Source organism: Mus pahari, chromosome 13 (genome assembly GCF_900095145.1).
Source record: "Mus pahari chromosome 13, PAHARI_EIJ_v1.1, whole genome shotgun sequence".
NCBI lineage: Eukaryota > Metazoa > Chordata > Mammalia > Rodentia > Muridae > Mus > Mus pahari.
The window spans coordinates 22750690-22772881 of NC_034602.1; the positions used below are offsets into that span (position 1 = coordinate 22750690).

Genomic DNA, 22192 nt, shown 5'->3' on the forward strand with positions numbered 1-22192 from the left:
TCATCTTGGGGTTTAGGAGCTTAGGTTCCTTCACTGGGCTCCCTGTGTCCTCTGTCCAGTCATTGAGCGATAGGTTGGGCCATCACTTATTAAAGTGGCCCTGCCCCCTCTGCAAAATATATAGCTATCTCCCCAGATTAACCCGCACCCCTGGTTCTGGAGACACCTTTTGTCTCTTTCCAGTTAAGAGGCGATGTCACCTTGGGAGGAGTCTGGCCTCCAAGCGGCCCCTAGGATGCTGCGGGAAAGGCGGGGCAGGGCGCAGCCTTCTGGCCTTAGACACCGCAGTGGGAGAGAGGCGATGGGGTGAACGTAGGGAACGAGCGCCCTCCCTCTGGCGCTCCGCAGTGCTCGGCGCGCTGGCGCACGCTCACTCGGCTTGATAGGCGGGCGGGGCAGCGCTGACGTCATTTACGTCCCCCCCCCCCAGCAGAGGGGCGGTGGCCGTGCTGGCTACTCCGAGCGCATTGACGGACAGAGGGACAGAGAGACAGAGGTATCGGCAGGCACACGTCCAGGCCATGCCAGGGGAGGCTGCGGGCGTTGAGCTGCCGCTGCCTGAGGCAGGAGGGCCTGGATCCCGCACAGGTGAGACCGCGCCGGCTCCCCTTTCTGGCTCAATACCTTTTCTGGCTTTCTCTCTCCTCCATCCCTCTGCCTCCTCACAGTCCCCTCCCCTGTCTTTCCAGACCGGTTCTTCCCTCCACCTGCATCTTCCCCCCCCCCCCCCCCCNNCCCCCAGTCCCAGGATTTCATGCCTGGGAGTTGTAGCCTGGAGGCCACAGACAGCATCCTCCTAGCCTTGAAGCTATGAAGGGCAGCGTCTTGGCCTTTCACTCTGGGCTGTAGGGACCCTACTCTTTGGACCAAGTCCCATTTAGTTGTGTCTCTGTGCCACATTGCATTCCATTGTCCACAGAGAGCTGGGCCCCAGAACCAACGGTGGGGTGGCAGGTTTGGAAGGAGGCCCAAAGGGTCCTTGCAGGCTCATCCTGTGACCACCAGAGGGTCCTTAGAGGTACGTTGGGTGCCTAGGGCAGCAAGCGGCTAGACTTAGAAGGGAGTTGTAGGACCGATGGAACCTGGGAGCCCAGCCAGAGGACACCAGCAGAGCCGGGTCTGAGAGGTGGGGCTCTGAACAGCTATCCTGGCCAGCAGTGGTCTTTCTATGCAGACCTTGGAGAAGAGGGGGCATTAAATGTTGATAGAGGTCAGTCCACTTGCAGGCCTAAGGATACTCTAAGTTTGAATGGTCCCTGCTGGAGATGGGCTGAGTGTAACTTGGGCAAAGCCAAGGGCACCTTGCTGGGCGCAAGAAGTTATCTAGGGACAGGATGGGCAAGAATGGGAATGGTGCCAGTGCTGTGCCAGGATCCTGGGTGGGAGCTAACAGTTCCCATCTTACTCTTGATGGGGAACAGGCAATCCAGGCTGGGACTCCCTAGACCCAGTCATAAGCTGGTTCACTTGGTGACCTTGAATCACACACACACACACACACACACACCCCTTGGCTTTTTATTTCCCTTCCATTTTAACCTTGGCCCAATTCTGCCCTACTGCCCTGGGGCCACACTAGGAAGTGGTGATGGCTAGAGCCTGACTTGGGAACGCCCAGTGATGGCTACTAGCCACACCCACGTCAGTACCATCTCCCTCAAAGAACCTGAAGGGACCCCTCTCCCTTTCTGTCAGGACCCGATTGCCCTAATAGCCCAGCTTCGGGTCAGTGAGTCCAGCTGATGTCAAAGAGCCCAGCGCTCAGACATTCCTGAGAGCAGATATCAGGGAGGTGGCTGTCTCCCCTCCAGCTTCCCTCTCATCCGGGCTGAGAATTGCTCAGTAGCTGAGAAAGACAAAGCCGCCACGGTGCAGGCGATGTTGCCCTGTCACCAGTGAGCATGGTAAAGCCAGCAGTGTTGGCTGTGTGCCTGCTGGAGCCGCAGGCCCCTAGGCACTGCTCCTCCTCCACTTACGCAGGACGTGAACTGAGCTCTGGGGACAGACACTAGGAAGGCCTTAAGTGGATACTTCAGAGAGATGTGTTTTTGGCCATGGTCCAGGTGGGGGAGGGGCTGTTACAGAGTCTTTAAAACTGAGCACTCAAGAGGAACACTTCCACAGTGGAGCTAAAAGCCATGAGACTCAAATGAATGTGCAGAGTGACCTGAGTAGGGACACGCAGCTCACCAAGAGGCAAGACAGCATTAGCCAGGAAGATAGAAAGGGGTGGGGTGGGGTGCTGCCATCTGGAGAGGTTTCTTTACTGCCTTCCTAAGTCCCTAAGTACTTTCTGACCCATAGCGCTCCACGGCCTGAGCATGTGTGTGTGGTGCAGCATGTCGGCAGAAGGCATGTCAGCCCATGAGCTTTTGTGAGCACCTGTACCTGACCCAGATGGTGCCTGAGACCTAGAGACGGACCCCAGGGCAGGCCAGGAGCTCCCAGCATGGTGGAGGATCTGTTACTCTGAGCGGCTGTCTCCATGGAGAGGACCTGGCCAGCCTTCCCTCGGCTGTCCAGTTCCTGTGGCCATCATTGCCCACCACGGCCCTTTTGAGCAGGATGCTGCAACTCCGTGGTACATGTCTGCCTCCATTCTCCATTCTCCTTAGCTCTCTGCAGGGCCGTGCTGAGAGCTCTGAGGAACCCGAGGTTGGCCTCGAGTATAGGCAGCAAGGGTAGGAGAGAGATGGGCTAAGGTAGATGCGCCTGCTTACAGAGGACTTGGACTGTCCCAGAGCTGTAGTGTTCAGGACCCCTGCCCTTGTCACAGGAAAAAGCTGGCACTGTCCAGCGGGTTCTCGTGGCCCTCTGTTCCAGCCAAGCCCAGCTGAACCCAGCTGAACCGAGCTGAACAGGCAAGCTGGGTTCTGAACAGACACCATTGCTAGTTTTGCCTTTGCTGAAGTACCCCCTCCCCAAAGCCTCAGTTTTAATACACACCGGCGCCCTCACGGCTGCCCTTCTTACAAAGCCTCTGTCAGCAGCTGCCTGATCTGCTCAACACCTGGAAATCCTTCCTCAAATACACTTCCCCTACCAGCCATTGTCTTCTCCACTAACTTCCCTGACCAGCCCGCCTCTGGAACTGTATCCATGGAAACCCGCCCAACCACGTGCTCAGCTCTTCACCTGGCCTGGCCCCGAGATGTGTCCTGAGGGCATCTCCTGTCCTTTTCTGTCTCCACAGATCGTTCATGTGATGCAGCTATTGCAACCATCCTGAAAGAGGACCAACTGGAGCCCCATGGCCTGACCCTGGGGCCTAGTCCTCTGGCCCTCACGTTCCTGTCCAGCAAGCCAGGAGCCCGGCCCCAGCCCGAGGGGGCCAGCTGGGATGCAGGGCCCAGTGGAGCTGCCTCAGCCTGGGTGGACCCCGCAGAGGGCAGCCCAAGCCTAGTGGCCCTCCCCGAGGGCCTGCCTCTCCGGCCTGTGCCTGCCGAAGGCCCTCTCCCCACCACCCTGGAGCCCCGCATCGTGATGGGTGAGGAGACATGCCAGGTCATCGCTTCACCCAGGGCAGCCTGGCCAGTGCTCAGGGACCGGGAGGGTGGGCACCCACCTCCGGAGCTGTGTTCTCAGGGTGATCCTCCTGTGCCTTCCCCTTCCCCCGATCTCGAGTCTTACTTCACACCCCCCTCTACTCCCACCAAGACCACCTATGCCCTGCTTCCTGACCATGGGCCCCACAGGGATGCCTGGGACCTGGAGGCCGAGCTGCTGGATGAGTTATTGGACTCCACGCCAGCCTCACCCTCTGGCTCCTACATTACAGCAGACGGGGACAGCTGGGCTTCATCACCTTCCTGTTCCCTCAGCCTGCTGGCCCCAGCTGAAGGACTGGACTTTCCCTCCGACTGGGGCCTCTCCCCATCAGGGTCAGTGGTAGATGACCTAGAGCCACACCCCGAAGCACCTCCAGAGTCCCCATCCTCTGAGTCTAGCCTCTCAGCAGACAGCAGCTCTTCCTGGAGCCAAGAGGGCCATTTCTTTGACCCGAACTTCCTGGCCAACGACCCGATGATCCCTGCTGCCCTACTACCCTTCCGGGGTAGCCTCATCTTCCAGGTGGAGGCTGTGGAGGTGACACCATTGCCCCAAGAGGAGGAGGAAGACGAAGAGGAGATAGCTGCTACTGCTGCTGCTGCTGCTGCTGCAACCCCAGATGGAGACCTGGCTGGGGAGGTTGAGGATGACAGCACGTCTGCCTCCTTCCTGCAGTCGCTGTCCGATCTGTCCATCATCGAGGGCATGGATGAGGCTTTCGCCTTCCGGGATGACACTTCCGCGGCCTCCTCTGACTCAGACTCGGCTTCCTATGCTGGGGCAGACGATGACAGGCTGTACAGTGGGGAGCCCCATGCCCAGCCCAGTGCTCAGAATACAGAGCAGGCCTACAGAAGCAGGGCCACATTTCCAGGGATAGAGTTCACACCTCAGACATCAGAGCAAGAGATCTGTCTTACCAATAGCCAGGAATCAGTTGCAGAAATAGCAGAAGAGATCCTAACTCTAGGCATAGAGTCTGAAGCTACGAGGACGCCTCCCGATCAGCAAGCAGCTCCGGACCACCAGGCGGAGGAAGCTCCCACAGTGACCCCTTGGGTGGGGAACAAAGTTGACTCGGTTGCAGAACAAGCATCCAAGGCTCTTCCTGAGCCCTGCCATGAGGGGATAAGCACCATCTTAGGCTGTAAGCCCCTCACTGCAGAGGCAATACCAGATCTGCAGCAAGGAGCAAGCCCCACCTCGTGTCCAGTCCTTCCTGAGAACTTGAAGGAAGAAGGCCAGGGCGTTCCCTCGACACTGGAGTATGTGGCTGTGGCTTTAGAGGGGCCCTGGAAGGCTGAGGGAGGTGTCACAATACTGCAGGACCCCCTTATGACATTGCCCCCACTCTTGCAAAGTACAGTTCCCACCTCAGGCCCAGAGTCTGTGGCGGTAGTCGCACTAGAGCCCCAGCAGAATGAGGGGTGTCTCAGAGTACTCCCTGATGTCCCCGTGGTATTACCTCCACCCCTACAAAGTGCAGCTCCAACCTCGGGTCCAGAGGCTATGGCCGTGGCTACATTTGAGTTCCAGCAGGCTAAGGAAGGTATCCCAGAACTCCAGGATTCCCCTATGGCATCACCCCCAGCCCCGCAAGGTTCAGATCCCACCTCAGAGCCAGAACCTGAAGTTGTGGTCACAATGAGGTCCCAGCAGGATGAAGGGATTGTCACAGTACCCCAGGAGTCTCCTACAGCATCATCTCCAACCCTACAAAGCTCAGATCCCACTTCAGGCCAAGAACATGAGGTTGCTGCCACATGGGGACCACAGCAGGCTGAGGAGAGCATCACCAGACCCCAGGTTGCCCCAGTAGCATCACCTTCACCGCTGCAAGGCTTAGAGTCAACCTCAGACCTAGAATCTGTGGTTGTAGGCACACTGGAGTCCCAGCAGGATGAAGGGATTGCCACAGCAACCCAAGACACCCCTGTGATGGCACCTCCACCCCTTCGAGGTACAGATTCCACCTCAGACCCAGAGCTGGTAGCTTCAGACACCTCTCAGGCCCTGCAGAGAGAAGCAGGCTACACCCCAGGGACCAAGCCTTCTGTCTCTGAGGCCCATCAGGAATTAGGTGTGGCCTCAGGACCAAGGTCAGTGCCTAAGGAGGGGGATGCAGAGCCTCCTCCACACTCAGCACCCCCAGCTTCAAACCAAGCCCAACAGAATGGCTCAGAGCCAGGTGACAAGAGTGACAGCTTTGGGACTCCAGAAGAAGAGTCTGATCCCACTTTGAGCACAAAGACCTCTGAGCCCACATCTTGCATGGGGGCGAAGGCAGCTGAGAACATGTCTGCACCCAAGCAGGGAGCATGTCTTGAAGCCCATGATGGGGTCAAGACCCACTCACCTCAAAGAGAGGCCTTGAGGGCCAAGAACAAGCGTGGCAGAGGCACCAAACCACCAGGGCAGGGAAATGGGCCCAAGTCAGCAGCATCCCAAGTTGCCATGGAGACTTTCAGGGCACATTCTGCTGCTCGCTCTGAGGTCAGCCAGCCACAGCTGATGAGCAACAAGGACACCTCAGGCCCCAGGCTGCCTGTGGCTGTATCTGTACAAGCCAGGCTAGGTTCCTGCCCAGGGTCCCCAGCGAGAGCCACATGCGCACTGAGCAGGGTCTTCTCTGAAGAGACTGCCAGGTGTGCACCACCCTTCCAGCACCTGGAGCCTATGCTGGGCCTGGGCAGTGCAGAACCGCCCAAGGTGACCCCTGGTACCCTTGATCTTTCCCCAGACAACTCTGCTGGTGACCTGCTCACCACACCTCAGAATAGGTTTCTGGATCCTGACCCTGCTCCCAGTACCCTCGACAGGGCATTCCAGTCATCCCCAGGGCCCCCGGATCCCTGCCTGTGCCCCCCGCCCCAGAAAGCTTCATTGGAAGAGAAGCCCCCAGCTTCTCGTGGTCCGATGCCTCGGGCAGGAGCCCAGGGAGCTGCTGCCATCACCACCTCAGGATGCACAAAGCCTCTGGGAGCCCGACAGCGTGTCAGCCTCTCACCTCACTCCACCCTCAACCCCAAGGTGACCCCCACAGATGCCAAAGACCTGGCTTGCATCATCTCAAGCCCCTGCCAAGTGCCTCCTCCCTCTGGGACCCAGAACCCATTGGGGCCTCGAGGGTTCCCAGCTCATGAACAAGAGGATGAGGATAGCCTGGAGGAAGGTAAGGGGATAGGGGTGTGTTTGTGTGTCAGTGCCTGGGCCAGCTGGACTCTTCCCAGGGGGACACAAGAGAATGGGACTGGTGGACCATCTGCAATAGTAAGAGGCCCTCCTACCTCCCCCCTCCCTCAGACTCGCAGAGGGCCCCAGGCTCTGGCCAGCATTCGGATAGCCACGGGGAGTCGTCCGGTGAGCTGGATGAGCAGGATCTCTCACCTCAGAAATCGCAGTGCCCCGCACAGGTGCTGGCCCCAGAAGGGGGTGGGTCTCTCTCTGGGTGAGCAACGGCCCAGCTCCTACAGATGCTTAGCCTCCACCTTCTTATAGGGCCCAGCAAGCAGCAATGAGGAGACCATTGCCAAAGCCAAGCAAAGCCGCAGTGAGAAGAAGGCTCGAAAGGTCAGCTGAGGGGTCCCCTAGAGGACATATATAAAAGGAGGCATCCTCACTAATGCCCCCCCAAACCCGGAAGTCAGTGAAACACCTATCCCCGCAGTGGGTTGAGTCAAATCTAGTAACCCACCCCTCCCCTAAACACTGGAATGTCCTGAGGAGGCCCTTACAGAGGGGAAGGGTCCTGAGTCTCCTCTCTGCCTCAGGCAATGTCGAAACTGGGCTTGCGGCAGATTCAGGGAGTCACCAGGATCACCATCCAGAAGTCCAAGAATATCTTGTTTGTCATTGCCAAGCCGGATGTCTTCAAGAGCCCTGCCTCAGACACCTACGTGGTCTTTGGCGAGGCCAAGGTCTGTCGTGGCTGTGGCTACGCTGTGGTTTTGGGGAAAGGCCCGGGGTCAGTGGGCTCTACTCACACAGCTGTCTGTACTGCAGATTGAGGACCTGTCCCAGCAAGTACACAAAGCTGCAGCAGAGAAGTTCAAGGTGCCCTCAGAGTCCTCGGCCCTGGTCCCCGAGCTGTCGCCTGGGCCCCGGGTGAGGCCAGAGTGTGAGGAGCAAGAGGAGGAAGATGAGGAGGTGAGACCTGGAGGCTCCGGACACTTTGACGGGTGCCTGGGGGCGGGGTGAGGTTAGGGTGGGATTTTACCCTGCCTGGGCAGCACCCTGCTTCAAGGGGGTCTCAGGCAGTTTAAGCCACCTCCTTATTCCCTTCTACTAGGTTGAGGACGCTGGACTAGAACCTCGTGACATTGAACTGGTGATGGCCCAGGCCAATGTGTCCCGGGCAAAGGCTGTGCGGGCCCTGAAGGACAACCACAGTGATATTGTCAATGCTATCATGGTGAGAAATACTGGCTCCTTTTTCGGCCCAGATGTCCCTAGGGAGGTCCTTCAAAAAGACCCTCTGCTAACATTATGTTTCTTCTGCAGGAACTGACAATGTAGCTGCTGACTGGAAGCGGGGCCTGCCCTGCCTCTTCTCAGCTCTGCAGCCCAATAAAGCCGTGTCACATGATCACCCTCTGGCTTCCCCTCAGTTTTGTGGTATTGTCTCATCACCCCTAGGTGTCTCATCAGGGCCTCTGATGTCTGGTCACTGCCCTCTAGTGTCCCCTGGTGTCTCCCCCTCCTCACCCTGTGGCTGTCATCCCCCGGAGTCCCTTCACCTCTCTCTGGGAGCGTGCCATGTAACTCCTATCCTTTCCTCGTGGCTGCCCTGGTACTTTACTTCCACGTGTACCCCGCTGGTGTCCTGGTGGGGCACTAGGACATAACTGAGCACAGGGTGGACATCAGCCTGTCTTCAGTATCCCCACTTCAAGGAGATAATTAGCCGCATGTAAATCGAGAGAGCACCCCAACAATGCCTTGGCTGCCTGGGCTTGGCCTAGGCCCCCAAGTCTAGACCCAGGACAGGTGACAGGAGAATTCTGTCAAATACTGTCCTGAAGTCACAATACTGCTGAGGAAAGCATTCATGAGGTCCCAGGGACACTGTGTCTTGTGCTGGATACAACTGAGGTGTTCAAAGAGCCCCAAGGACTCTGCCACAACCATCCCAGGCCTTCAGTGCAGGAGACAGAGCCTCCTCACCAAGTATGGGCAGCAGAGGCATGCGACCAGACTCCTCGGCCTAGCTCTCTAGGGCAGGTCACTGTCCCCAGGTCACGTCCCTCCTCTCCTGGTGGCTAGGGGGCTTCAAGGGGTCTAGAGGGTAAAGGCCAGAATGAAGCCGACAGGAAGTGAGGAGCTGACTGGCAGGGGACAGAGTGAGGGCCAGGGGACCCACGTCAGCCTTCCAGCAGCCCCTATTCTCAGCTCGTAGGCTGCCCTCTTCCTTTTAAAGTGCACTTCTGACCATCAAGGAGGCTTAGGGACAGGGCCAGAGCATGGGACTGCCCTTGAAATTATCTATACACAGAATGCATAGATTAAAGCAGCCCTGACATGTGAGAGATACCAAAATGCCTGCTCCTGTCCCTTGTCCACAGAGCCAAAGCAGAAGCACCAGTTGTCTCTTCTACCCTGGCCGAGAATGCTATGGGCAGTCATGGTTCAGTAGACAGGGGCCAGAAAAGACCCCTCCCCACTTGTGACAACATGGCTTTCAACCAATTGGAATAGGAAAAAAAATGCTTGACAACTGGAGATTAAATTATTCACATTGCAGTAAACTTGTTTTTAAGGTCTCTGAGAAGTAGAAGAGGAAAAGTCATGTGCAAATATTAGCTGTCCAGGGCCAGGCCGGCAGGACTGGCTCTCCCTGCCAGCTGCACCTGGCCCTCCCCGAGTGGGGATATGCTACAGGCATTGCTGAGCCCCTGAGGAATAGGCACAGAGGTTTCTGCCCTGTGTTGGGGCACATGTCCTGTGGCAGCTCTCCACTCCTTCACAGTAGAGGACCTGGCCACCGGAGCTCCCTTTGTCTGCAGCCCCTCCCTAGCTCCAAGCTGGGAAAGACTGGCACTCAGGTCTGGGCACTCCTCCTAGGAAGGCCTGGGACGGCTGTGTGAGACAAGTGTGTGCTGTTCCGCTCCTTCACGCTGAGTCCTGGTCCATGCTGCAGCCTAGCGCTTCAATATCACTACTGATGTCTGAAATCATGCGGTCCCACTCATCCCCCTCTGAGGGTGCAGAGCGGTCATCAGGGCTGCCTGTGGTCCTGTTCCCATTGGTGGTGGATGTGGAGGTGGTGCTCAGGGCACGGCGATGCCTGCCAAAGCTGTCAGTGATGATGCCACGGCCGTCTTTCACGCCAATGGTCTCCAGGAAGTTTTCAAAGTGCTGACTGTCCTTCTCAGGTATGAAGGGCCTCAGACCTGGCAACAAACAACCCCAGAGTGACACCTCAGAGGGGGCTCAGGACCCCCACAGCACACAAGCTGTGCCCTGGAGCCAGGTTGGTTTTATTGTTGTTGTTGTTTTGGTTTGGTTGTTTTTCGAGACAGGGTTTCTCTGTGTAGCTCTGGCTGTCTCACTCTGTAGACCAGGCTGGCCTCGAACTCAGAAATTCGCCTGCCTTTGCCTCTGCCTCCCAAGTGCTGGGATTAAAGGCATACGCCACCACCACCCCCCCGGCCTGGAGCCAGGTTTAATTAAACCTGACTGACGAGGGCCCAAGCTACAAATAGTTTGCTGTCTGTCCCTCTCACCCTCTTTGGCTTTGAGGCATGGCATCGGCCAAGGGTCTAGGACCTTCGAAGCCCCTATCTAACAGGACAGAATGCAAAAGCCACAAAGCCATTGGCAATGAGGTCTGTTCTCAGAGCCAGGACTCATGCCAAAACCAGTCCTACTCAGGAAGACCAGTATCTCAGAATCCCAAACCTTAATGTGGGTAGGCAGGCTGGGCCCCACCCAGACAGGATAAGGGTTTCATGAACACATCAGGTGAGTTTACAGTCAGCATTCTCCTGAGGTGGAGCCTTTAAGAGAACCCTGACATATCATGTACATTACTAATTACAGAACACAGGAAACAGAAGCTAAGGCGCTCAAGGTCACTTTCCCCTACACAGAGAGTTTGAGGCCAGCCTGACCTGCATGAGACTCTGTACTCCTACAAAAGTCTGCTTAGGTGGGGGCCAGGAGGTGGAAGAGAGGCCTAGAGGCTAACAGAACTGCCTGCCTGACGCAGGACTCTAAGCAGCAGCAGCAGCAGGTATCCACAGCTCAACTCTCTTCCAACCTACTTTTTCTGAGAACCTTGCTATATAGCTCAAAGCTAATCTTGAACTTGCTATCCTCCTGCCTCAGTCTCCTAAGTGCTCAGATGACGTCTGGGTCCTGTTGTGCCTGGCTCTATTGCCATTTCTGACATAGAGGTAGTAGCCGAGAACAAAATGGGAAGGAGCTGGCTTCAGGCTTCTGAATGTGCATTCTGGGCTGGATGCCAGGGACCTGGAATGTGAGCCTTGCGGGGTACCTGACCCTGCAGGGAGTGAAGCGCTCAGACTAGACTCTTGTAAGCCTAGCCCTTCCTGACCTAAGACAGCCCCAGGCAGATGCTGATGCTGACGGCTGAGGCTGATGCTCACCGGGCCTATACAACACAAGACCAGCTGGGCCTCCCTGGTTTACTAGAGCACAGGACGACCCTCAGAGCTTTCCCTGAGCTGCTGCTGTTCACTGTTCTGACTGCTAGAAGCAGGGGACACCACAGAGGCAGCGCTGTTCCTGCCAGGTGTGAGGCTGATGTGACAGCCTAACACCGAGACTGGCAGTGGCTCTGAAGGATGTGCCAGGCACTTTGCCAGTCTTGTACAAAGATGTACAAGAGAGATACTTTCTATCTAGTTGGTGTCTTTGCTTCACTCGACAAATTTCTACATGCTCCCCCAAAACCCACTGACAAAGATACCCCCTTAAGAGTCCCTGGGCTCTCTCCAGCAGCACAGCTGAGATCTGATGGTTCTGTTTAGGCTCCATTTCAGGGCCCTCTCTCACTTCCTGGCAGAGCCCATCCAGCTCAGCTCAAGGCTCTGAGCAGAGGGAGAAGGGCCCTTCCAAGTACCTACGGCAGTCCTGCAGCCTCAGCCATGCTGTGATGAGACGCACGGGGTGGAGCTCCTCCCCTCTGGACTCTGCACATTCCCAGAGGGGACCAGCGGGCCTCCAAGCCCCACTCACCAAGCAGCAGGAACTTGCGGCTGTCCCCATAGAGCTGCCGCAGGCTGATGCAAAACTCATGGATAGAGGCCCCATTGCGGTACTCATGTAGCAGAGCTGCAAACTGCTGGATCTCCTGTGATGACAGCTTGGTACGTAACTGTGAAGGAACAGAAGTGCAGATTAAGGAGGGCTTAGCGTGGCCCTGCTGTAGAGTCAGAATGCCACCATGTGTCTGTCATCAGGGCCAGCAGAGGAGCTACACAGGGAACCAGGACAAGCACAGAGCTACTGTCTTGAAACAAAAGATTGCTCAGAAGGGCTAAAGAGATTGAAGCTAGCTCTGCATGGAACAGTAAGGGTCCATACATGACCTGGGGGACACAGGTCCAGAAGGCTGACTTCAAAGACAGAGGCATTAGGCCTAGGCACCAGCAGAGCTGCTGTTTTCTAATGAGTACCAGCATGGTCCAGACCAAACAGCCCAGCACCAACTCAGGCCCCCAGACGCCCCCAGACCCAACAGTAAAACCAGGCGGCTGCGGAGGCCACTGCCTACCGTGAGCATGTAGTCCTGTAGCAGTTCCGTGGCGCTGGTACTCAGCTCACTCTCACTGACAGTCTTGCTATGGGGTGATGTCTGCATGCAGAAGGGTAAGGGTGGCAGGCCTCCCACATCCCCAGAGTCCTGGAAGCAGCTGCAAAGGCACAAGGTTCAGTGTGGGTGGCCTCACAACCCAACCTCCTGTGGCTACTGTGGGCTGGGGCCTGTCATCCTGTTCACAAATACAAGCACGGACACTGGCTAAGAAAGAACTGCTTGGGCATAAGCCAGCCACATATGGAGATGAAGGAGCTCTCAGGAGTCAGCCAACCTTAGTGGACCTGAGACCCAGTGAAGTGACCCTCAGATGGGCTGTGGGCAAAGGGAGGGAGAGCTAGGGCAGAAGGCCTGGCCATAGCTGACAGACAGCACAAGAGGGTCAGGAAGGCTGGGAGAATGCACGGGCTGAGCTAACAGGCTTTAGAAGGGTGCATGGCATCATCATTCTGTGCCTTTTCCAAGATCACTTCTGGAGGCCACAGAAGGTAGGGACAAGAAAGGACTGGCAGGGCCTAGAGGTGGACTCTGGAGCTAAGAGGACTTAGAGGACCGAGCTAGAGAGCAGACCCCGAAGACCCAGCATTTGATGACGCACTCAGTGCGTGTACTCACAAGGTGCTGGCGTCAGCATCGTAACTGTCCTTCATGTCCACTTTTGTGGAAGAGTCATCTGTGCAAAAGATGTAGAGGACACAGAGGTTGAGAACCACTGTCCTAGAGGCTTCCTTAATCTTCACCACACATATATCTCTGCCTTTCTCAATGGCCTCGCCTCCCACTGACACACAGCTCTTCCTCACATGACAGCCTCACCCAGCTTCACAGACTGAGCAGACACCGAATTCAGCCTTTCCAGTGTGCGGACGGTGGCTACTGCTGGACTACCCAGCCTATGCTGTGTGGGCCAATCCAATGAACCCTCTTGTTCATAGAATATTCATTCTATGGGTTTGTTCCCTAAAGAACACTAATAGATTATAGTATCAGGATAGGGCCTTTGCAGAAACAAACCTGAGTGTGTGGTTCATAGGCCTTTGAAACTGGCCTGTAGGAGGAATGTGGAAGAGTCTAGAACTTAGGGCTTAATGGGTGACAGAAATGCACATGGTGAAAACTGCTCATATGTTTCAGATATGGAATAGGCTCTATCGGGAACTAGGTTAAAGGCCATTCAGGTTACATCCTGGTAAAGAAGCTGGTAGTACCCTGCTTATGTCCTGGACTGACACATTTATTTAACAGGAAATTTCAAGGTGGGACGGCACTAAGCTTCCGTGACGGTCCTGCTCACCACTCTACCCAGGAGGACAGGAAGACTCAAATAAAGCATAGAGGCCTATGCTCCTGAAAACAATTACCCAACAAAGTGTACGCTGCTGCCACGGTGGTCCACGAGGTCCACGAGCTGGGGTACAACCTGACAGTTCTGTCCACATGGTATTGGTGATATAGGCATGAGAAGTGCAAGACTGAGGGGCCGTGGCATCTTATACCATGGTTCCAGAAAGCTGCTTAAGCCAAGCAACATTCAGCAGGATCAGAACCCTACCAGGAAGCCCAGGGGTGAGAGGCCATCCTGTGCGGCTGTGAAGGTAAAGCCTATGTCGCAGCACAGACCTCAGGATGTTGCAGAGGCCAGAAACTAAGGCATGTCTGTGAAAGAAAGCTACATTGTCGATCATAGCCATCCCAGGAAAGAGGCTGTGAGCTGCAGACAAAAAAGCCAGAGGGCAGGGCCACCCGGCCCTTGGAGCTGGGGCTATCCCACCATGTGCCCCAGACACAGGCTGCAGGATCTGTTGCTTCCCACTTGATTTTGGTCTTACAGATCAGCATCTTTCCCTGCTCTGCCCCATCCTTCCTTCTGAAGGGAAAATGTTCACCCTGTGCCACTGTGTCCTGGAAGTGGATTCTAAGTATGTGACCTGGCTTTGGGTGGTTTTGGTAAAGGTTTGTCATGTGTTCTGGGGAGAGATTGGACTTTTGAACAGTACAGGGATTGTCAAGGACCACAGGGACTTCTGAAGTCAGAATGAATTCATTTTGCATTACTTGATTTCCATTTGCATGCTGGGAGGGGCCTCCAGCAACTGGTTTGAGTGTCAACTGTTTCCCACAGGTTGTTTCAACACTCATGGGTTTGAACGTTTAGCCTCTAACTGGTGGCACCGTGTGAGAAAGCTGTGGAGTTTTGCTGAGGGAAGGGGTCACTAGCTTTGATGTGTTGCAGCCTAGCCCCACTTACTCCTCTCCCTCCTGGTTTCCCAACTACAGATGCCACAGAGCTTTCTGCCACCTGCCACCATGCATTCCCCTCCAGCGGCTGGCTTCCCTGCCATGAGGGACAGGCCATAACCATCCCTCCCTTACCCTGCACCTTGTTAGGCACTGGGTACCGCAATGAGAAATGTAACTCACGTAAGAAGTGTGCTACTGTAAAAACACAGTCAGGCTATGTAGCCCAGGCTGGTCTTAATCTTGTAGCAATCCTCTGGCCTCTACCTCATGGGTTCTAGGATAGCAAGTATGTCACCACACCCAGACAGGAAATATCTACGGACTAACAGGAGGTCTGCACAGCACTTCCTCTAGCTTTATCATGGTGTAGAGGTGCTGGCTGCTAGGATCCTCTAGCTCTTCCTGCCACTTTCCAGTTTCCTGGTCTCAGTCTTTCACAAAGCCAGAACAACTTCAAGCAGTCTGCCTGTGGTCTTGCAAGGGGCCACACACTGAGAGCTGCTCAGGTATACCAAAAGGTTTCCAAAACATGCCCCATCTACCCAGTTCCACAGCATCCCTGTCTGGGAACCTATGCTTCCAGATGAACTGCTCACGCCTCCTACCCGGCCCCCTTCCAGTCAACATACCACTGTGCAGTGACAGGTGGTGGGTAGGTGTGGAGGCCCCATCAAATATTGCTCGGTCCAGAAAGTCGATGGTAGACTCCGTGTAAACAATCTGGAAGACCTGGCTGAGCAGTGAGCACAGCTCTTCGGCGGCGACCTAGCGTGAGGGAACAACAGCTGTCCTCAGTGGCTGACGCTGCAGACAGCACTTTCCCACAGTCACTAGGGAACCCATAATGTCTCAGGGGCACCACCAATATAAACGGGGAGCAGACCAGAACCAAATGGCCCAGTGCCTCTCACAGCCCAGAGGGTATCACAAAACAGAAACAGGCCTGAGAAGAGATATGGCCCAGTGTGGCCTCACAGGCATCTGAAGGCCATGGGTGTTGGCATCAGCTTTGCCTCCTCTTCCTCTAACTGGTCATCAATGTTCAAAATTCCCATCTAAGCCCAAGTAAGAGAGAGAAGACATCCTGGTCTCACTTCCGACCTTAGAGACATTTCCAAAAGAAGTGGCATCCTTCTATAACAGTGTGCTGTTTAAAACAGGGCTTCTTTAGAGGGTTTTGTCCAGAACCATAGATGTGACAGTATCTGGGGACATTGCTCAACATTCTGCAGTGCTTGGGTAGCTGCCTACAACAAAGTATTTGATTGAGAGCATCACTAGCTCGCAGGCTAAGTGAGGTGAGCCAGAGAACATTTAGGTGGGCAGTCACCATTAGTCAATGAAAGCAAGAGGCAAAAACTGCATGGAAGATGTCAAGTGAGTCCTGAGGCTCCACGGCTCCTCTCTGTGCTGCTGTGACTGCCATGTGCTGAGGAAATGCTAACTTTGTTTGAAGTACCAGGAGGGTGTGGTATTCAGGTCACCATGCCTGTAGCCATCACTGTCAGTCAGTGTGAGGGTGGGGAGAGACATTCCAAAGAGGAGACGGGTAAGCAAACGCTCTACTGACCACCTCGGGGATGGCGCTAGGGGACTGGCCAAGAGAGCCTATGGGCAAGGCTGGAGAGGGGAGTGAAGTAGATCTAGGTATGGGAGGTGCCCTCTGGAACCTGGGAGTGTGAGATGCTGTGGTTATAGGCGGGGACACTGATTAGGTCATGGGCAGGGCTTGGTCAGGGAGAAACACTGGGAAGGGACAATGTGTGAAGTAGTACTAGACAGAGCAGAAGGAAGGACTGGCTACAGTCAAGGTTCTAAGGCTGGGGTCGGGTCTTGGGTAGGGCTGGGCTAGAGGCAAGGCAGCCTCTGATCACAGGCAGGACCGGGGTGTGAGCTGGGTCTTGGGCAAGGCTTGGACCATGGATAGGCAGAAGCTGTGGACAGCTCTGGTACACAACAGGGAGGTCTCACCTTGCTCTCTGTGGCCATGATGACCAGGCAACATGCCTCTACTGGCCCCACTGCACTTTCTGACAAAGAACCTGCGCTGAGGCCTCTAGAACTTTCTGCACACAGACTCTGGCTGGGAGAGATGCCTGGGTCCTGGGCTGAGAAGTAAACACATCAGTTAGTGCAGTGCATGGAGGGCAGGCACAAGGGCAGCTGAGGTACCAGCAAGAACATTCACTCCCCAGGGCCTGTGAGACGTCTCAGTGTGAAAGCACTTGCCATGCAAGTCCGACAACCTGAGCGCCATCCCCAGGAACCCGATAATGGTGGAAGAAGAGAAGCAGCTCCACCAAGCTGTCCTCTGACCTCTATATGCATGCCATGGCACAGGTGTTCACCACAGCACAACATGGTATGTGTGTGTGTATAAAATAAAGATATTGGTTAAAAATAAATCTATAAATAAAACCCAGCCCCTAGTCCTTCCAAACAAAACTAGCTTGTGAGAGGTGCCGGGCACCTAAGCACCCATCTTCATACCCCACTGTGCCAAACCATGCCAGCTGGCCCTCGACGGCTTAGAGCTACATAAAGCTATATACTACATAAAGCTATATAAAGGCAGGGGTGCACACAACTCAAGTTAACAGACTACAAATAATAACAGCAGGGGTCCATGCCTCAAGGGAGCTGGGGCCCAAGGCATTCTCTTCCTGCAGATGGATAAACTAAAGCAAGGGGCCTGAAAGCCTGTGACTGGCCTAGCTGTGGATAAGGACAAGGCCCAAGGCCACATCCTCACACTGTACACAAAACGTATACACAGAAAACACACCGTGGTTCCCAAGTTGTCCTGGGAGCGGAGCTCTGAAACCAGCCTGGGAAGGGCTCTGGGACTGTATGCTAAGCTTAGAGGTGGCCCTATTGTCACCCTCCTCAGAAGTGTGCAGAAGGCAAAACTGGAGAAACATGAGGCTTTAGCCACAGCCCTGGGAGCACAGGCAGAGACAGGCTTAGGGCAGGTGGAGATGGGAGTGCAGACTATGGCTGTGAACTACCAGTGAGATCCTGGGACAGCCGTGTCCTGACGACAGCCACTGACCACAGAGCTTCTGAGTGTAAGCACCATAGCACAGGCTGAATCACACCCGCGCTTCACTGCTCTCCAGTCATATCGGTCACGTGCTCTCATAGCGACATATTAGGTACAGGAGGCAAACTAGAGACACTGTTAAAGCCAGGCATAGTGGAACATGCCTGCAATGCCAGAAGCAGAAGAATCATCATGAGTTCAAGGCCTGCTTGGGCTAGCCAGTGAGCTTAAGACCAGCCTTAGCAAAACACTATCTCAAAAAAACTTTTATATATAGTGAATGTGACTTTAAAAAAAAAAAGAAGGCTAGGGATGTAGCTCAGCTGGTATATGTAAGCCCCACCCCACATACAGAGAGACTATGAATGTATTATTATAAGTCATTTCCCTTGTTTCTATTTTTGTTAACATTTTAAATTAGCTTCTTGGCCCTCAGTGGGCAGCTGTGAAGTGTGGGTGCCAGCCAGGTGCCATCTGTGAGGATGTCACTTCTACCCTCTGGGCAGCAGGCTGAGACAGCCACTCAGGCTCAGACCTGCCTGCCACCTGTCTCTCCTCCATCTCTGGCAGATACAGAGGCTCCCTGCTTCACCCACTCTCCAAGGTGAATGGACCTGAGCTCTCCACACTGGGCTGCCTCAAACACCAGAGCCCTCTGGACAGAAGAGGCTCCCAGGTTCCTGCCATGTGCAAGGAGGTGCCCAGCAAGCATTACCGATGCATCTGCTTGGCTCTGGCTGAGGCAACTACAAGCCAAAACCCAAAGCAGCCCATGTGCCCAGAAGCCTGAATCAGAGTGGATGCACATACACTCCTGCCACAGCGAGGCCAGCCCTGGGACAGAGATGCATTCTCTGCTGGTGAGAGGAGCAGAACCTCAGCACTGTTTCTCATGGTTTTGGAATGTTCCTTATATGGAGGGAAATCTCTATTTTCTCTTCCTTAACAATTTATTGTAATGATTCAAGCAGAGAAACATTCCTGCAGCATGAGAACTATAGGGACCACTTCTCCATATCAGCTTAAAATACCCACAGGAACCTGATCAGGAGCTAGTCTCTTCCCTCTCTTCTCTGAGGGTCACCTGGGCGATGCTGGACAGGGGTCTAAAGCAGGAAGGGACCACTTCAGGCCACCTACCTTCACCCACTTGTGAGCAGAGACTCATGGACCCCTCTTGGGTATATTACAGATGCTAACTGAGGCGATTCATGCCAGATACTTTGTACTAATTTGAGTCATGTTAAACTGACATTTTTACAGATTAAAATAGTGACAATTTCATACTGTTCATAGCATCAAACAGACAGGCTCACTCAACCCTGAGGAAAAAAACAAAGCACTATGATTTGGATGCTAAATAAGTGGCAAAGACTTGGCCTCAGGGTGGCGCTACCAGGAAGTGAGAAAAATTTCAGGAAGTGCTTTGGTCACAGTGGCCTGCTATCAAAAGAAACCGTGGGGCCCAACCCTGTTCCTCTTTTTTGGCTTTCTGGCTGTGAATCAAGCAGCTATGTTCTGCCATGCAATCCCCACCTACACCAAGCCTAGAAGCAAGGGTCTCTTTATCTGGAACCTCATTAGCCAAGAGCCAAACAAGCCTTTTCTGCTTTTAACAGGCTCACTTGTGTAATTCCATTACTCAGAAAGCTGGGGCAGGACTGTTGTAAGCTCAAGTCTACCCTGGACAGCAGAGTGAATTCCAGGTCAGATAAGATTAGAGTGAGATCTTAACTGAAAACAAGCCTTTGCACTCTGTAAGTTAAATAATTCAAAAGGAGCTTGTTCAGATGAACTTGGTAATCAAACTACTGTCTGTGTGAAGGCACATCTACCACATGTATCTACAAATGTGTGTGGATGTGACTGGGCTGGGCGGACAAGTGCATCTGAGTCTATAGGTGTGTGATATATGCAACTGTGTGTATGTAGTGTGTGTGATATGGGACATGTGAGTTGTATAAGAGAAAATATGGTATGTAAGTGTGCTGGGCAGGGAATGAGCCATTTCACACAGACAAGGCAGAGCAGCTAAAACTCCTTCATGACCCTCCAGCTGCCTGGAACTAACCATAGCACTTGAACTAGCATCATAAGACAGACACTCTTCCCATACTTTGAAAACACCCAGGTCATCTGACCCTTGTGCCTTGTCACCAGCCCTCTGGGGCTGGCTTTGGGATCATCCTAACCACTCAGAGTGACCCAGCAAGCCCAGGCCAGCTTGCCAGTGCGCCTGTGCCGACACAGGTGGGGCAGGTTCTCCCCTCATTTCTCACTGGCTTAGATGTTAGGGTGGAAGCTTGCACACTAACATGAAGGAAGGCAGGTTCTGTGAGCATCCGCAGAGGAGGAGCACAGCCAGTGAAGGAGCACCCTGCTGACTGAACAAGGAGGCAGCACCTGAGGCCAGGGCAACTGGCTTTACTGCCTGAGCTTTGGGAACACTGGGGCTCAAATGTAGACTGGAAGCTAGATGTGGCAGGGCACACCTTAACTCTAGTACCCAGGAGGCAGAGGCAGGGAAATCGCTGCGAGTTCTAAGGCATCCAGGGCTATGTGAGACCCCGTCTCATTAAAAACAAACAAAACAACAACAACAAAACAAAACAAATATGGGTTGGGCACAGAGGAAGTTCCTGTTACAGCTTTCAGTCACCACCCTTCTTCCTGGGGGTCCCCCTGTACCTAAGCAGTGGAGGCAACATCAATTATGGGGAGCAGGGACTGAGAAATCACCAGGAGGAAGGTGGTTTTTTGAGACAGGGCCTCACTATGTAGCTCTGGCTGTCCTGGAACTCACTTTTAGAGACCAGGCCTCGAACTCAGAGATCCACCTGCCTCTGAGCACATCTGGCCCAAGAAAAACCTTAATTAAACACTGACCCCGAATACTATATTCCTCAAGTTTCCAAAGGCCCTGAGTGTGACAGGTACCCTGGGGCAGAAGCTCATGGCAGGAAATCAAATTTACAGCCATAACAGGTGGCAGTGCCTAGCCTGGAGCCGCAGAAACCATCACAATGTCAGGAAACCAGGGATCTTCCTGTGGACGTGGACTCCCAGACCAGCCACCCAATCCATACCTGTCTTCAGGACCACCAGGTGTGCAGCATCATCTCGGACATAGGAGACAGCAGCGATGTCGTGGATGGGCACCCTGAGGATAATGTCCTCCCCGTCCCTCCAGGCCAACTTGACATTGTAGGCAGACAGGCTGAGCACAGCATCGTGCTCCTGAGTCAGGTGCCCGGGAAGCTGGTGGGACCGCTGCAAAGAATCACTGGCATCAGAAATGCTGGACCACTGTACTGAGCTCTCCTCTGGGGGCTACGGTCCTCGGTTAGAAGCCAAGGAGAGGTGGCACTCGCTCCAATCACGGGCATCAGAAATGCTGGACCACTGTACTGAGCTCTCCTCTGGGAGCTACAGTCCTCGGTTAGAAGCCAAGGAGAGGTGGCACTCGCTCCAAGGATGTCAACATGTTTGAATCATGTGAGGGATTCTTCTGGTTTTAGATCAGTATCTGGAAATCTAGAATATCTTAAAACTGAGTTTGGGAAGGAGACCAAAACCAAGTCTAGAGATTAAAGGTCCCAACTAAGACACCATCTTTGTCTGAAGACTTTGTATAGCCAAGAACACCCACAAAGTGATAGAGCTGAGCTGTCCCTCTCAGGCTGAAGTCAAAGGTGAAGGGACCAGGGGCTGATGGGGGCGGGGCTGTTACCTTTGCTTTGTCTATGAAGTGCAGGATTTCCGTCCTACTGGAAGGGTTCAGGTAGCCGGGAATGGATGTTAACTGACCTAAATACTGCAAGAGAGGGAGGAAAGCGTACTGTGACGACAGCCAGGACTACTGTCGCTCCAGAGCACAGACCACTGTTTGCCCCCAGCCATCAGGCCCACCAGTCTTCTGCACTGTCAGGAGAGCTATTTTGTTGTTGTTAAGTTCAAGATAGGGTTTCCCTGTATAACTCTTGACTGTCCTGGAACTCACTCTGTAGCTAGATTGATTAATTGATTATGTCTGTCTATTTACCTACCTACCAACCTACCTACTATCCTATCATGTGCTTTGTGTGTGTTTAACCTGCACGTACGCCTGTGTTTGTCAGGATCCCTGGAAGAGCGCCATTACTCTTAGCACTGAGCCATCTCTCCAGCCCCAGCCCTGCACGGTTACTGAAGTCTTAGCAGCTGTGATGCTCTTCCTACATTTCCTACTGCTCTGTGTTCACAACTGGCATCCAAAGTCTTTCAAAGATATCTCAAGACTAGTTTTGGTAGAATAGGGGCCGAGATGGCAGATGTTTCCTGCTCACTGTTGGAGTGCTGTGTATAGCCCCACTAAAAATTAAAAAAAAAAAAAAAAATTGGATTCAGTCAACAAATGTGCACAAATGGAAAAGCGAAGTGCCATGGCCTGAATGCACCCCCAAATCCATGTTTGACACTTAACCCTTAAGTACAAGTGCTGAAAGGTGGGCTGTGGGGGATTAGGCCACAAAGGCTCTGCCCTTAGAAATGAATTAATGGTCGGGCGTGGTGGCGCACGCCTTTAATCCCAGCACTTGGGA

At 54.0% G+C, this 22192-nt stretch overlaps 2 protein-coding genes across 3 annotated transcripts in view; one reads left to right on the forward strand and one right to left on the reverse strand.

Moving 5' to 3' along the window:
- The first annotated feature begins 435 nt into the window (after positions 1-435).
- Nacad (NAC alpha domain containing) lies at positions 436-8137 on the forward strand. The gene is made up of 8 exons (XM_029545310.1): positions 436-588; positions 3194-6721; positions 6853-6962; positions 7048-7119; positions 7320-7466; positions 7552-7695; positions 7838-7960; positions 8050-8137. The coding sequence occupies exons 1-8, from the start codon at positions 522-524 to the stop codon at positions 8062-8064; spliced, it is 4206 nt and encodes a 1401-aa protein (XP_029401170.1). The 5' UTR covers positions 436-521; the 3' UTR covers positions 8065-8137.
- A 1132-nt stretch (positions 8138-9269) lies between these two features.
- Positions 9270-22192, reverse strand: part of Ccm2 (CCM2 scaffold protein) — a 49472-nt gene continuing 36549 nt past the window's right edge. For both annotated transcript variants that reach the window (XM_021210497.1, XM_029545335.1), the window contains exons 3-10: positions 21343-21426; positions 20699-20882; positions 16541-16677; positions 15199-15334; positions 12944-13001; positions 12287-12425; positions 11749-11887; positions 9270-9938 (exon numbers count right to left, since the gene is read on the reverse strand). In XM_021210497.1, coding sequence (XP_021066156.1) covers positions 9658-9938; positions 11749-11887; positions 12287-12425; positions 12944-13001; positions 15199-15334; positions 16541-16677; positions 20699-20882; positions 21343-21426 — 1158 coding nt within the window. In that variant the 3' untranslated portion in view covers positions 9270-9657. The remainder of the gene's footprint in view (positions 9939-11748; positions 11888-12286; positions 12426-12943; positions 13002-15198; positions 15335-16540; positions 16678-20698; positions 20883-21342; positions 21427-22192) is intronic.

Coding starts and splice junctions, on each gene's coding strand:
- Nacad (XM_029545310.1), top strand. CDS start 522: ATGCCAGGGGAGGCTGCGGGCGTTGAGCTGCCGCTGCCTGAGGCAGGA. Junction 589..3,193: donor AGGGCCTGGATCCCGCACAG/GTGAGACCGCGC, acceptor CTGTCTCCACAG/ATCGTTCATGTGATGCAGCT. Junction 6,722..6,852: donor TGAGGATAGCCTGGAGGAAG/GTAAGGGGATAG, acceptor CCCCTCCCTCAG/ACTCGCAGAGGGCCCCAGGC.